The sequence below is a fragment of the Sarcophilus harrisii genome, chromosome 2, assembly GCF_902635505.1.
Source record: "Sarcophilus harrisii chromosome 2, mSarHar1.11, whole genome shotgun sequence".
NCBI classification, from domain to species: domain Eukaryota; kingdom Metazoa; phylum Chordata; class Mammalia; order Dasyuromorphia; family Dasyuridae; genus Sarcophilus; species Sarcophilus harrisii.
Window position 1 is genome coordinate 445,666,792 of NC_045427.1, and position 15,520 is coordinate 445,682,311.

The window sequence follows — 15,520 nt, forward strand, 5'->3', positions numbered from 1 at the left end:
TGATCTTTCAGAGGAAACTGCACCTTGAATTCACTGACTTCATTTGATCTAATCAGAGTACTTTTGAAGATCTAAGGCTGGGAACCAGAAGATCTAGGTTTGAATCCCATCTGTACTACTTTCTAGGTGACATTAGGTACTGAAGTCATTTCTATTTCTTACTTTCCTTATCCGTCAAAGAGAGATGATAAGTACTTGTACTATTTACTTTGCACAGTGGTTTTATTTCACATAAGGAACATATGAACAATCTCAGTAACCATAAAATACCATATACATATACATTATTTTTGTTATTCACCTTATCCCACTTGCTGGCTGTTTAGCCCTGTCTGCTCTTTTTGCCTCATTATCCATTTGGTGCTAGAGTCTTTTGATGGCTTTTAACTAATGACGAAAGATTCCAGTCCCCTGATTCAGGGAGGCTTCCCTTTCCTCTCAACCAAGGAATCTTAAAATGATCATAGTAGGAAAGTCTTCAAGTAACTGATCCCATTTCATTGTCTTGATCCCTTTGGTTTGATCTAGACACAGTGAAAGAAGTGACCAAGTGCTTTGTCCTACCCATATGTGACAAAGAGGATATGAGATCATTTCCTATACAGGTAGAGGAGGAGGAGAAGGAAGAAGTAGGGAAAGATCTTTAATGACTGCTTATGTACAAACCAGACTACAGAGGAAGATAAAAATTATTGAAGGGGAGCACTGAGATGAAATTAAGAACAAAGAATATTAGAACATATAACTTAGACATTACACCTGAAATGTTAGAACATAGAATAGCATTTTAGAGGTGGAAAGGATTTTAGAAATGAGATGATAAAATATGGAATGTCCACTATAAATGCAAAGGACCATAGAGATTATCTAATTCAATCTCCTTCTTTTACAGATCAAAAAACTAAGATCTAGAAGTGAGGCAATTTGCCCAAATTAACACAGACTCAGTGGCAGACCCAGGATTGGTATCTCTTCAATGAATGTTTCAACATTACTCATTGAAAAATTGAATGATAACAAAATAAATGTTAGAGATGGCCGTGATAGAGATAGCTAGATGTTTACCTTTTGGTTGTGGAGATAAGTACTTCTAGAAGTGAGTTTAGAACTTCACAAAGTGAAATTTAAATACATCTTTCCAAATTGCCCCCTCCCTTTAAGACTTTCCTCCTATGCCCAATATCAATTGTTATGGTGTTCTATAAATTGATAATTCCCTACTCCAAACACTATGTCACTCACCAGACCTTTAGAATGCAAACCAAAGTCTTTGTGAATCCTATCAACAAGGACCAGAAAATTGGAAGGGACTACTCCCTCTATTCTGAAGAAGTGGAGGAAATACTCCATGGGACTCTAGTTTTCAGGAATAGTACTTACTTACTAGGTCTTCTGGAAAGAGAGAAATTGCTAGAGTATTCATCACCAAGTAAGTGGTTTTATGTTTCTACCTACCACTAGGAGTAGATAAATAATTCCATAAGGGAAGGAAGGAATAACCAAGCTATAAGAGAAAATGAGATTGCAATAAAAGCAAGCACAGACAAAATATTCCCTTTGCAAAAGCTAATAGTTCCCCCCCACCATAAACATTCCAGAGATATTACATGAAAAGAAAAAAAAAGTAAGAGCCCCATTTATAGAATTGGGTATTGATACAAATTTGGAAAGAAGAGTCAGCCAACTAGGTAGAAATGGATAGCAAGTAATTAACTACTGCTGAGAACATAGCTATAATCCAGGCACTGGAGTTTTATAGAGATTATAGTCTAGGGATAGAGAAGACTTATATTGGCAACAGAAGCCTCAGAGTTGCTAAGTCATCATGAAAGTGCCATCTCTCAGCTCTGTAGACATCTGCTATCTGTAGACAGGCCCACGCAAGCTAGCTCTATGTTACTTTTAGGAATTGTTTTATGTGTTAATTGTATCTTCCCATCTAGAATGTTAACTCCCCCAGGGCAAGTTATTGTGTCTTTTGTGTCTTCCCCCATATTAGTGTCTAGCATAGAATAAATTAACAGATTTTCTGGTCTGCATAGCCAAACTGAAGGTCTCCCTCACCTTTCCCTGGAGTGGAATTTTAGACAGGGAAAGGAGCAAGTGATAAAAGGGACAACACCTTACCAAGGAGGATAACTTCATCCTAACTTTGAAAATAAAGAATAATGATACAACTCACTAAAATTCTCATTTGAAAACAGAAAGCCCAAAAGCAGTGTGGAAGCAAAGAGTTGAACTTTTATAAGAGCTGAGAACATAAATATAATAAAATAATAATAATTCTATATCTATAGTGCTATAAGTTTTAAAGTGCTCAGCTCAAATCAGTATAAGGGAGTGCAAAATTTAAAATGCAAAATAAAACAGGATGTTCACAGATAAGTAAATAAACTTAGAGAATTTTACTTCTAAGTTGCTGAATTTGCTGAAGATTACACATAGCTATTCAGAGTGTCAGAGCTCTGGTCTCCTAATTTCAAATCCAGAATTTTTCTACTATTATTACAGCAACACTGAGGAAATTCTCAGGTGCTGAGGTACAAAGAGACTGGAAATATTAGTGAGAAAATCCTATCCTATTAAAGTAAGTTGGAATAAATAACCTCTTTGATGTTTTCAGCTTTGAGATTCAAAGATCCTGCAGTCATAGTCATTGGCAACCTGACTTGACAAGTTCATTAACCTTTACTACTTAATAACTATCTCAAGGACTATCTTTTCAATGTGAATTCTGAAGGCATCAGAGGACTTAGCTTGGGAAGGGACTTCAGAGAATCTAGCTTCCTGTCATTATAGATGAGAAAAAGAAAAAGGAAAAAGACAAGTAATTTGTTCTAGGGTTATATGACTATGTGGCAGAATCATATTTGAACCCAGGTCTTGTAAATCCAAATATGTTGGTCTTTTCACTACAAAATCTCACCTCCCCACACCACGCTGTTTTGTTCTATCAGTAGAAATGGAAATTTCCTCCACAAAGTTATTACCTAGTGTCAACCTTCTAGTGATGTATTAGCCCTTGTACAACAACTGCTGCTAGGCCTCTATTTAGAACCTTTCCAGTTTGTTAAGACACCCCACCCTTCTTCTTCCTGGCAGAGCCAGGAAGAAGCCACAGTCACTCCCACACCATGATGAACCATTGGAGAAGGACCTCAGTGCAAATCAGCAATCATGATTATAATAAAAACAACAATTATATCCTTGCCTGGGCTGGATTCATATATACCTTAAAACTGGAATGTTTATCATATTTTGGAATAAATCCCCCACTCTATCCCCATCCCAGAACACTTCTGAATATCTATGATCATGAAATCAAAGAAACTTAGAGTTGGAAGAAATCTCCAAGGTCATGATATCACCAGGAGATTTCTAGTCTAACAATAGATTATTACAATGTAGGATGAAAACTGCTTTATTCTATATTCTTTCAACTATAAACCTCTATTAACCATCACTTCTACAATGATAATTGATGTGTACAACAATGATGACCCTGAGACCCTGCCAGATGATGAAATGCTTTCTGAATCATCTAAGAAAGATTAAATTATGTTCACTATAGTTCTGATATTAAGCATATTTTATTTTATTCTGATAATCTGAAAATTAGTAATTCATATATGGCATATATAATAATTTTCTATCAAGATAGCTTATGAAAGTGGCCCATTCCTTTATTATATTGGATGAATGAAGAGATAACCTTGGATAACTCTCTGAGCCTCAGTTTTTCCATCAATTAAATGGGACTAGATTAATACTTTAACTACTTACCTCATAGAGTGGTTGTGGGGAAAGTGATTTGTAAACCTTAAAGTGCTACAGAAATGGGAATTATTATTTTTGGACTAAATTCTCAACTATCAAACTATACTGTGCTAAAAACTGATTTGCCTGAGCAATAAAAATTAAAATGATATGGCTACAATGAGTCAATGAATTAGGATAAATTTAGGTTTTGTGATAAGAAATAAAAACAAAATAGCCCAAATTACTCCAATATGGCTGATAGCTATATTATTTGTGATTTCTTGAAATAAGAATTTATAGAGGTGAGAGTGACAGGATGGATAAATGGACACTGTACTACACATAGACACAGGCAGACAGACCACTGATTTTGAGGAAGCGATGCTTCAACAGTAATATTATTGATAGGCCCCATACTCTTAAGGTGGACAAAGCACCTGGGGTACATGGAGCTGAACATATTTGTAAGAGTCCCATAGCTTTAATGCCAATGGAGCTCCACCTCAGTGACATGCATGTAGGGTTGAATATTGAGAGGAATATAGTGTAGTTCCAGGGGGCACTCAGTTTACCTTCTCACCCCTATTAGAGAGTGGTCCATCCATGTCGGCTTTGAGGTGAACTGGTGGGGCAGTGTAAGGAAGCCGACAGTGCACTTGCCCACATTGTACCTGACCTGTAAACAAGAAGATGGCTTCAGCCTCTGGGGCTCTTTATGCTAGAGATTATCCTATAGCATCACCCCAGGATTAAGGCCCCAGAGAGAAATATCACAAACTACTGACTCTGTCATGGAATTCTCATGTGAAATGATTGTCTATTCCCCATTTTAGGCTAGATTGGTTGTTGGTTCATAGGAACTATGTTAACCAGTCCATAAATTTTAGTATTTATTGAGCACATACTATTTTAAAGCCCCATGCTAGTTTTATCCCATCCATTAAGATCTCCACCATCTTCCATTCCCCATTTCAGCATCTAAAAACCATTACTATTTGAAACATTTTTCCTTTATCTAACCTAAGTTCCTTTTGATTAAGCCCTTTTTCTACTATCTCTACAGAAATGGAGAATATCTGGTTCCCACCTCCACAGATTTAAAGGGCTAAACATCCTACAATCACCAATATCTCAGTACTTTCTTTTCCAGTTCCAAATACTGTTAGGATAGAATATCAGTGTGAAAAAGGGAAATGAGCCTGGTAGACTATCCAAAACAACCCTAGCATTAGCCCTTTGGGAGGGAGAAGATTCTTGGTCTGGTCTAAATGAATGTGAAGAAATGTAGCACAAGTGAATCAGTGCCTTTCACCAAGAAGAATACATGGGTTGGGAAATGGGAAGAAACTAAACTCGCCCCCCTAAAAAAGTGGCACATAACTATTTTGATTTTTTAGAGGAATTATGGTTGCTATGGGTGTGGTTTTGCCAGTAACCCCATGACTAATGGCTTTCTGACCAATGAAGTATTTGCTGCTTTCATTGCAAGACAAAAAAAAAAAAAAAAGACTGAAAGATGTTAGACCAGGTTTGTTTGGGAGACTGGGCTAAAGATACTTCTCCCAGAATCAGAGCTCTTTCATTTTTTTCCTCAAATAGCCTCACTTAACTCTGTAGTCCTAGAGCATAGCAGAGCAAATCACTCACTGCTCAAGATCAGGAAAACTCTTCTAAAGTATTAAAGTTCTAAGATTTTTAGGATTCTAAAATATAATCCTAAAAGTCTTTAGTCTCTATGATTCCAGGGTTCTGTGATTCTAAGATTCTGTGTTCAAGTCTTACCAAATCATCAGGCCTGTAGTTCTAAGGTTCTACCAATTAAAGCTCTTTAATTTTAGGTTTCTAGGATTCTAAACTATGATTCAAAGATTCTAAAATTTTATGATTTTAAGAGTCTAAGATTCTTATGATCTTAAGCTTCCAAGATTGCAAATTTCTAAGGCTTTGTGACTCTTTTCAGATTCTGTGGTTCTAGATAAGGAGTGGTAAATTCATGGAGCCCATGCTCTTAGTTATTTTAAAAACAAACCCATCTCCAGGAAGAGAGGTATCATCTTTTGGCATTCTAACTTCTGCAATTACTTTGCCTATTTTTTAAAATTTAATTTTGTATGGATATCTCATTTCCCTTTGAGACTCAGGGTTGTTTTGATTTTGTATTTATATCTCTAGAGGCTAGCATAGTGACCAGAAAGTAGTAGATACATAATGAATGATGGTTGAATGAATAAATGAAAGAATGCTAGACTACTTGGTCAGAATTTGAGTCTATTCTTAGAAAGAGCACCAACATGAATAAGGGTATCCATGTAGCAAAGAAAAGCTGAGGGAATGGGATAAGACTTAGGATCCATCTTTGAGATTCTGTTTTAGCGCAAGTCTTCAAGAGTGAAACATAGAAAGGATTTGATCTCCTGGATTGAGAGAAGTTGTCATTTCTTTCAGGGTAATGAAGATAGTGTTTTGGGCAGATAAGTCTTAGTATAGCCCTTGGTAATTCAGCAGGCCAAGTCTAAACTAGATAAAGAAGCAAAGCAAAAATCAGATCCAGCTCTCCAGCATCTTCATTACTATGGATGGATAGACTTTTTCTTTCTAGAGCATATGAACACTTCAATATCCAGTCTGTAGAACAGTTGAAATCAGCTTCTCCTTTCCTCAAAAGAAGCACTTTTATTGGACCCTGTTCTGAAAGTACAACTGGACCTATCTATTGATCTATAGTGGCTTCAAGGTGAAATTCATTTCCAAAGCTTTGGAATCCTTTTCATCATGGTTTACTTCTAATCTAAAAATCCTCCTAACAAGACACACAGATAGATCTTTCTTTGGTACAGATACTATCAAATTATCTGCAAACTAAGAATGATATATAGATACACATTGAAAATTAATCACTTTAGGAAAAAGAGTTCCTCATATCAAGCAAGTTTTTATCTGGCTTCCCCAAAATAACTAGTCAACTGAGAGCATGTTTTTATTAGTGTATTGAAGGCTGCAGAATCCAGATAGCCACCCCAGCTCTTTTACCAGTGCTACCATGAGTAAGTCACTTAACTTTCTAACTCTAGTTTCCTCATATATAACATAAAAGATTTTACTAAATAATTTCTAAATATCCTTTTAAAGTTCAAAATCCTATGAAATAGGGAATCCTAGGGACAAAGTCTTGATAGATCTTTCAGGGCATATCCTGTTATTATTCAGTGGGGGCCTAAGAATCTCAGACTTTGAAGAGGGCTTTCATATCTTCATTCAGAAACTTGAGGTGGGTATAAAATAGGGAGCCAAAGACTACTTACTCCAAAAGGGTGTGTAGATAGGATAGGAGCTAGGTACCTGCAATATGAATGGCCTGTGTAGATTACTAGTGAAGAAGACAATGAGAAAATACTAGCTTGCATCCGAAGTATATTCCAGGGCCCAGAACTTTACAGCTCTTCCTGACAAAGTCCAGTTTGAGCCAATGAAGTAACTGATGAGTTTATTTCATAGGATTTAAAACCTGAATGGACTTTAAAGACCATCTAATCAAACTGTCTCCTCTAAATGAGTAAACTAACAATCCAGAGAGGTCAGGGGCTTGCCCAAGAATCACAGCTGGATTAATAATTAGTGTTGTGACTCCAAATTCAGTGTTTTATACCCTTGATATGTGTGGGTCCTACAACACTGGCAATGATCATTGCCAAGGCAGGACACATCTCTAGACAGGTGTTTCATCACCCAGCCTGAGTAGCTAGGTCATAGTAAAGGCAGAATGTATTGGTCAAAATTTCTTCCACAACCACAGGATCTCTCTCATACTTCCCTCAGAAGTTAGAGCAAGAGTCTGGCTAAAAATAGAGCCCAAATATCAGAAAATGAAGCTTAGATTAGGGAGATCCCTGTATATCATCCTAGCAGAAGAGAGGATGGTATAGATGGGAGAGATTGCTGTTCCTCCTTGGTTCCATCAGTAAGAGCACTCAGATCCTGTCCTTCCTCTGGGGCAGAAGAAAGTAGGAAAAAAAAACAAAATGAAACAAAAGAGATGGTAGTAAGTAAACCAGAACCTACAAAAATCTTATAGGATCATGGTATTCAAAGTTAAGAGACTTTAGGAGTTATCTAATCCAAAACATTCAATTTATAATTGAGAAAATGAGAACCACAAAACTCAAGTGATTTGTGTGAGATAGAAAAATTGGGACTCACAGGCATTACTATCTAAATGGTTTCATATGATAGAGCTAAGAGAAAAAGGGACAAAGCTCAGATCCTGAATGGAAAGGAATCCCCACTGAGAGGCACAACCGTAGAATAGGTAATGAATTTACTGTCACTAGAGAGCTTCAGAGGCTCAATCTTATAAAGGAGGTCAAAGGGACAATTTTTATTCTTGATAGGGATTGGACTAGATGATCTTTGTTGTCACTCCCAGCTGTGAGATTCTATTATTTTTTTAAGAAGCAAAGAAAAATTCTTCATGGAAACACTAAGTGAATAAAGAGAGAAAAATACTTTTCTCCGCGGGACCAGAAAAAGAAATTCATGATGGACTAAACAGGGACAATATATAAGCAAATGATTCATTTTCATGCTTTTCTAGTTCTGGTCTAATGGGAATAAGGGGACAAGTATTATTGTTTCTGACCCTTGTGGTGAGACTGTCCCTTGCCCTTCTCCCTAGCCAAATGCTAGTCCTGGCCCAGCTCTCATTTTTTTTCTTCTAGCTTCATCGGTTCCCACCAAACTCTGAAGTCAACAAAACCAAAACAGCAAGCTGTTTTTGCTTAGGAATCTAGGAACATCATTTTCTCACAGCTTGGTGGACCTCAAGCTCAGAAGTCATGTATCTCTCTCCCCTCCCCAGACCCCACGGGCTGTGGTCACTTACTTTCTATATATCCATGCAAGGTGACCATGCGGGCACGCTCAGGGCTGCTGAAGGGGGAGTAGTGGATGTCATCAGACAGGGAAGAGGAGAGTCGAGACTGTGGAGCTCCAGAGGGTGGCACTGTGTGCTGGGGCGTGTGCTTTTTATGGCGGGCTCGGCAGTTTTGAAACCAGACCTGAAATGACAGTCCCAACCCACCCCCACAGAAAATCCCACACAACTGGTCAGGTTGTTGAAATTTGTTCTCTGTCCCTCTTAATGAATGTCCCTAACTCCCCTTATCAGCCTGCCTCTATCCCCCATGATGTGTTCTTGCTGGACTACTTAGCTTGGAGTTGTTCCCACCAAAACAGCAAGACCATCTCCAGGAGCCAAGGAATAAGTCAAAGGGTTATAAGATGAAGAGTTAGAAGGGACTTTGGGGAGCCCCTTCTCCTTTTAGGGGAGAGTACTTGCTTTCCTGTGGCTTTGGGAATAGAAAGCAATTGATTAAAGAATGGAGAGAGTTTAGAGTAGAAGTTGAAGTCTTGAAGTAGGGATGCAAAGTGTCAGGGTTTAAAATTTGGCTCTTAATTGGTATAGAGAAATCTCTTAATGTTTGTTTCATGAAGCTCATTCATTTTTAAGAAGAAGGGAACTGAAGCCCAGGGATTAAGTGACTTGACCAATGTGAACCAAGCAAAAATCAAGGAAACAGAGTGGAATTTAAAATCAAGTCGTCTGATTCTAAATCCATTTCCCCCCCTTCCTCCCCTCACTATACTTGATGTGAATCAAGTCCACATTCAGTTTCCCATTTTGACTAGGTAAAAAAAAAAAAAAGCCATTTCTTGCCTCATTTTTCTTTCCTAGCCTTCATCACTGAATGGGTGGTAGCCTTGGTCAAACTGAGACCTGTTAAAGACCTTAGCTTAAAGAGACCAAGGTCTCCCACTACATCCAAGGCTATCTCCAGTCTATATCTGTCCCCAAATGGCTCTGGAGGGATCTTGCCCCAGCCCTCTCTCCCTTAAATCCAACTCGCCTGTCATGGCATCCCTCCCTGATGTCCTGGTCCTCTTTGAGAACAAAGGACAAACAACATCCCCAAAGAATTCCCCAGCCCATAATACCTGGTTTCCATCCCTCCCTTCCTGATCCCTTCACAGGCTTTATTTCTCCCTGAGCTGCAGGACCAGCCCTCCCCCAATGATTTCTGTCTCTGACTCTGTCAGCCTCACCCTCTTCTCTCTCATTGGGTGTCTGCCCTCCGCCCACCTGGATAACTCGACGACTAAGGCCCGTCATGTCTGCCAGCTTCTGAAGTGTCTGTGCATCAGGATTGTTGTCCTGCGCAAATTGGGCCTGCATTACCTGGAACACAGAGTGGGGAGGGGAGATCAGGGGCTGGGAAGCAGGCTCTCCTTAGCCATCATCTTGCTCCCATCCAGGTGGGCCTCTAGTATGGGAGGCCCACTGCCCCGAGTCAGTACCTGCAGCTGCTCAGCTGTGAAGGATGTCCGTGCCCTCTTGGCTGGCTTTGGTTGACTGTCCTGTTCGGATGGCACGGCCCCTTCCAATGTTATTCCATTGCCTGCGAAGAAAGAAGGGATATGAATGCACTGCTATCTCATGGAATCAGAGGACCACCGCATTTTAAGCTGTAAGAGCCCTTTGAGATCATTTTGCCCAATTCCCTCATTTTACAGATGAGGAAACTGAGGCTTCAAAAAGTTTAAGTGATTTTCCCCAGGTACTAAGGTGACAGAGGTAGGATTCTAATCTAGGTCAGTTGATCCTAAAGGCAGGCTTCTTTTCTAGTATACCACAGCTTGGGTATCTGTACTGTAGTTACAAGGTACTTACAAGGTACTATAGCCTTGAGGGAAGAGAATCAGACTTAAAGGACAGAAAAGATTTAGAATAGAGGCAGGAAGCTTGAAATAGGGGGATAAAGTGTCAGGGATTTAAAACTTGACTCAAGTGGTGCAGAGAAGTGTTTTATGTTTGTCTCGTGTTATGTATCATCTTCCCCATGTTTATTAAAAAACCATATGATTCCATCTAACCTGTGTAGGAACAAGATCATGTTAGATGAAATAGCTTGGCAAGTCCTGACATCTCTGCTTGATTCCCATGAAGAGGACTTAGCTTCAGGGAGTTCCTGAATTGACTCCAGGGATATAGGTTTGACCTTTCTATCTATGGAATTCAATCAACAAAAGATATGTGTCTATTATATATATATATATATATATATATATATATATATATATTTAGGTATGCATATACTTATGAACATCTACAAAAAGAATCCCTCTGTGCCTCTAAAGAAATAGAATGCAGTGTGGTCTGGTGAAAGGAATATTGGATTTGGAAATAGAAAATCTGGCTATCTTTTCTACTCTTCTATCTGGATCTGTTTCCTGATGGTAAAATGAAGGAAATGGATTGGATGATTTCATGTAAGCTTTTAACTCCACGGGTTATTTTTGAGGTCCTAGCCTGGATTCACTACCTATGTGATCTCAGGCAAGTCCCTTCCTTTGCCTAGCCAGATTTTGTTTTCTCTGTTTAATGATAAAGTGAGTTAGATGATGTCTCTGGTATCTTTCTGCTTGAATTCCTATCATCCATGAAACTCTGAGCAAAGAATCCTAGAATAAGAGACAATCAGGTAGTCCCTATTTCTTTCTTTCTATAATAGCTTAGCAAAGCCAAATCCCTAGCCTTTAATCAGGAATAATCAGAGTTAACATTTATATAGTGCTTCCTATGCTCCCAGCACTGTGGGAAGTACTCAACAATTCCTACCTCATTCCATCCTTACAATAACCCTGGGAGATAAATGCTATTATTATCCCCATTTTATAGGTGAAGAAACTGAGACAGAGGTTATTGACTTTCCCAAAGTAATATAGTAAGCTTACAAAGCTGGATTTTAAGGCAAGTGTCTCTGACTCCAGACTTGCTAGCACCAGATGCTGGGCCACCCAACTTCCCCAAGGAAAAGAAGGTAGCTGGAATATATAATGGGAAGGAGAATTGAACTAAAAGACCCGAATGCTAATACTGGACTACCAATAACCTGCTTCGTTCTCCTTATATGTAAAATTAGGTGGACTGATTTTGTACTTCTGGGGAAAGAAGAAAAAATGAATCCTTTGGGCATTTTTCTCCTGAGTTCTCTAATACAAGAATTTTTTTTTTTAAAGACTGGTTTGCTGATTTCCCTATTCAGGTTTGCTCCTGTATAGACAGGCTGGAGGAGGAGCATATTTTGGTTTTAGTTATCTCTATCTCTGTTTCCCTTTTCTCTCTTTTTTTCTGTCTGTGTTTCTTTGTCTACCTCTCTCTGTCTGTCTGCCTGACTGGCTCTCCTTTTCTCTCTCCCTCCTATTCTCTCCCTTGTCATTCAGGAAGCCAGGTCTGGCAGAGCTCCAAGGGGAAGGGAGCTGCTCTGTGGCAAGGCTGACCTTCCCCCGCCCTGTTCTGTCCTCTTGGGGCAGTTGGGCAGGGGAGCTAATGGCAAAAGCAGACACACACCATCCCCACCTTCTCAGTCCTCACTTACAGTAAGCTGGAGAACCAGGCTTAGTTTGGGGAAGGTCAGGAAGTGAAAGGTGGGACCTGGAGTGGGTGGAGAGATTATGGAAAAGGCTTGTCTCTTTGCCAGCCTTCCTATCTCTCTGATTGTGACTCATCCTACAGGATTGTCTACTGCCCAGCTCATTCATGGGCATCAAGGGACACAGTGGGAAAGGGTGGAGACTAGGCTTGGAGATAGGGAAAGGAGGGAAGAGGAATCTCTTTCCTTCTTGCTTCTGGTCCATGCATAGAGCCACGGAAACAATGTCAGAACTGGAAGGTTCCTTACAATGGAGAATGTAATGACTGCCATAGGACCTAGAACATAAAGTCTTATTAGTCCACAGGACATAGAATTTGAGAGTTAAAAAAAAAAAAAAGCACAGAATGTCACAACTTAAAGCCACAGATGTTAGAGCTAGATGAGACCTGAGAGATAATAGAATCTCAGTAGATTTAAAAGTGGAAGGGACTGTAATGATAACAATGAGATCCCGATTAGCATGCATAACAAATTCCCTGAAGTCGTTGAGTTATTTGAATTGGCACTGCATTATTTCCATTGGGCTGGAAACAGTTATCATATTTTATGTAATTATAACTTCAAAATAGTGTGAATTCAAATACATGCAACCACTTCAAAGAATCATTATTCGCAGTAATTGGGACCTCGTTTGTATCTGGTCCAATCTCCTCATTTTACAATCGAGAAAAGCCAAGAGAGCTCCTAGAGATAGTAAGGAGGGAAATGACAGTTCTTGGCAAGCTGTTTTCTACTCTGGCCCAGACACCAGAGCAGAAGCCCTCCCCAAACAAGAGTCTGTAAACTAGAGGATACTCTTGTGAACTTGGTGATATAATATAATACTATCTTTTGGTGATGCTATTTACAGCCTGTGCAACTTTATTCAAGACGTTTATTCCTCCTGGGTCTTAGTTTCCTCATCTGTAAAAGGATAGCATTACATTAGATGGTCTCTAAGCTAATTTCCAGATTGAAAGCCTTAAGTCCTCAGGTAAGTGATGAAGATCACTGGAGTGTATTCCATAAAGAAGCCTTAATTGCCCTTTCACTGTAAATAAAATGCTTCCTAATTTGACCAATTTTGGTTATGAGAAAGAAATGGGGGCCTGGGAATAATAGCTCATCTTTCTATATCATTTTAATGTTTATCTGCCTGTGAGCTAAATAATACAAGAATTATTATTTCCATTTTACAAGTAAGCTTCCATTTTACAAGCTTGGAGACTTAGCCAACATTACATAGCTAGTAAATGTAAAAATCTAGAAAGGATTCAAATTCAAAACTCTCTTAATTCCAAGTCCATCACTCTTTCCACAATTCCATGTAATAGGAAATAGATTCTGGAGTTCTAAGAATCTGAACAGTGCCAGAGGTTTGAAGAATAAGAGAGACTTAAGCCCAAGGTTATGCTAAATCATATGCTGGCTGAGATGCATTTCACTTAAGAATAGTCCAGGTTTGAAGTCACTTGAGTGGAAGCAGTTCTGGAAGTGCTGACCCTTCCCTTTGCTCCTTACCCCTGCTCATTTCCCTTCCTCAGAAGCAATGGATTCAGCATCTGAATTATGGTTCCTCACATAGAGTGATCAAGGAAATGCCCACATTGAGAATTAGTCCAGTAGAGATAGATCCAGCCAGCAGCACCCCCAAAGACAATGCAGGCTCAGGTGTTTTGAAAAGCAGCAGGAACAGTTGCATAATTTCCATGGCAACACTAGGTACTTCACCAAGTCACACACAAGGGTTGGGGAATGCAGTAAGGTGTGAACATAGGGTCAGATTCCCGGAGAGAGCAGGAGGGAGTCTGGTGTCTTATAAAGTGTCAACAAGAATCTGAATTTGGTCTTCTGATTATTTCCTCTTCCACTCCCCCACCCGACCTCCAACATTTAAAGATTCTTCTAGAGCTAACAACCTAGTGTTGAAGACCCATCACGTTTTAATATTCTGTGGACCCTTCCAGTTCTGGTTCAATGTCCTTTGTAATTCTCAACATGCTGTGTTCTAAGTTTCCTTCCAGCTCTAATATGCTACATTCTAGGTTCCCTTCCTGTTCTAATCATGCTACATTCTAAAGCTTTCTTCCTGTTCTAATATGCCATTCTAAGCTTTCTACAGGCTCTAACACTGTGACCTAAAATCCTGTCTAGCTCTGACATATTGTTTTGGGTAAGGTTAAGTGCAGAGGTGGATCCTACCATGTGGATTCCTTCCCTAGAAAGGGAAGGGCACAAAAAGGGCCTGACACTCTATCCCTCAGTGTTCAGCCCGTGGCCCAGTCTCCTGAGGACAACCCCAGCAGGATTTAAGAAAAGGGTGCAATACCCAAGAGCCTGAAAGAGTTTGAAAATAGGGGATTAGGGGATGGATACCGTTTTCAGCTGCTCTCTTGAGGTTCTCGATCATAGTGTCGTAATGGATGCGGCACAACACCTTCTCCTCCACCAGCCCGAACTCCTCGCCTGTGGAGAGCTGCCGCTTGCAGGAGAAGCAGGCAAAACAGGCCAGGTGATAAGCATTGCCCCGTGCCCGTCGCACCCAGTCACTGGCAAAGATCTGTCGGCCACACCGGGCGCACTTGGTACCGAACCGGCTGGAAGAGAGAGAAGGGAAGGAGCTGGAACTCAGGGAATTGGAGAAGGAAGGAGCATCTCCATTAAAGTGTCTGTCTCTCTGTTCACTTCAATCTCACTACTGTCACTGCTTGCAAATAACAATAATAGTAATCATAATAAAGATAACTTTCCTTTTTGTAGCCGTTCGAGTTTTCAAAGGACTTTTCCTCACAACTTTCCCTCTGAATTGAGAGGTATCTTGGTATAATGAATGGGGGAGGGAGACAGTTTTGACCTCAGGAAGATAGATTCATGTGCTCTGTCTGAAATATACTAGGCTCTGTAATTCTGGAGAAGTCCCTTAATCTCTGAGTGCTTCATGCAATTCTTTAAGTCTGTAAATTACAGATGAGTTACCATGAAAAAGGGAATTTCCACACAGAGAGTTTCTCCATGATGATGAAAACATAACTCTGATCAAAGAGTGCAGTGGATTGTGTGCTACTAGTATTAGTGATTTCATTTTACAGATGGAGAAATTGAGGCTTAGAGAGACTAAGTTATTAAATGCCTCGCTCAAAGCAACACAGATCCATATATATTATTGACTTGATCCTCACAAGAAAACTGTGAAGTAGGTTGTACAAACTGTATTGTTTTCATTTTACAGATGAGAAAATTGAGGCTTGGAAAAGTAAAATAACTTGCCCAAACCTTCAGGAGCAAAATGGCTG

At 39.5% G+C, this 15,520-nt stretch overlaps 1 protein-coding gene across 2 annotated transcripts in view; it reads right to left on the bottom strand.

Moving 5' to 3' along the window:
* The window catches only part of LHX6 (LIM homeobox 6), a 37,294-nt gene that overhangs the window by 4,054 nt on the left and 17,720 nt on the right, over positions 1-15,520 (bottom strand). Inside the window, exons 5-9 of one of the 2 annotated variants that reach the window (XM_031954245.1) lie at positions 14,604-14,824; positions 10,111-10,211; positions 9,896-9,991; positions 8,639-8,813; positions 4,332-4,435 (exon numbers count right to left, since the gene is read on the bottom strand). In XM_031954245.1, the coding sequence (XP_031810105.1) occupies positions 4,332-4,435; positions 8,639-8,813; positions 9,896-9,991; positions 10,111-10,211; positions 14,604-14,824 (697 nt within the window). The remainder of the gene's footprint in view (positions 1-4,331; positions 4,436-8,638; positions 8,814-9,895; positions 9,992-10,110; positions 10,212-14,603; positions 14,825-15,520) is intronic. The other variant, XM_031954246.1, reaches the window with a different exon arrangement.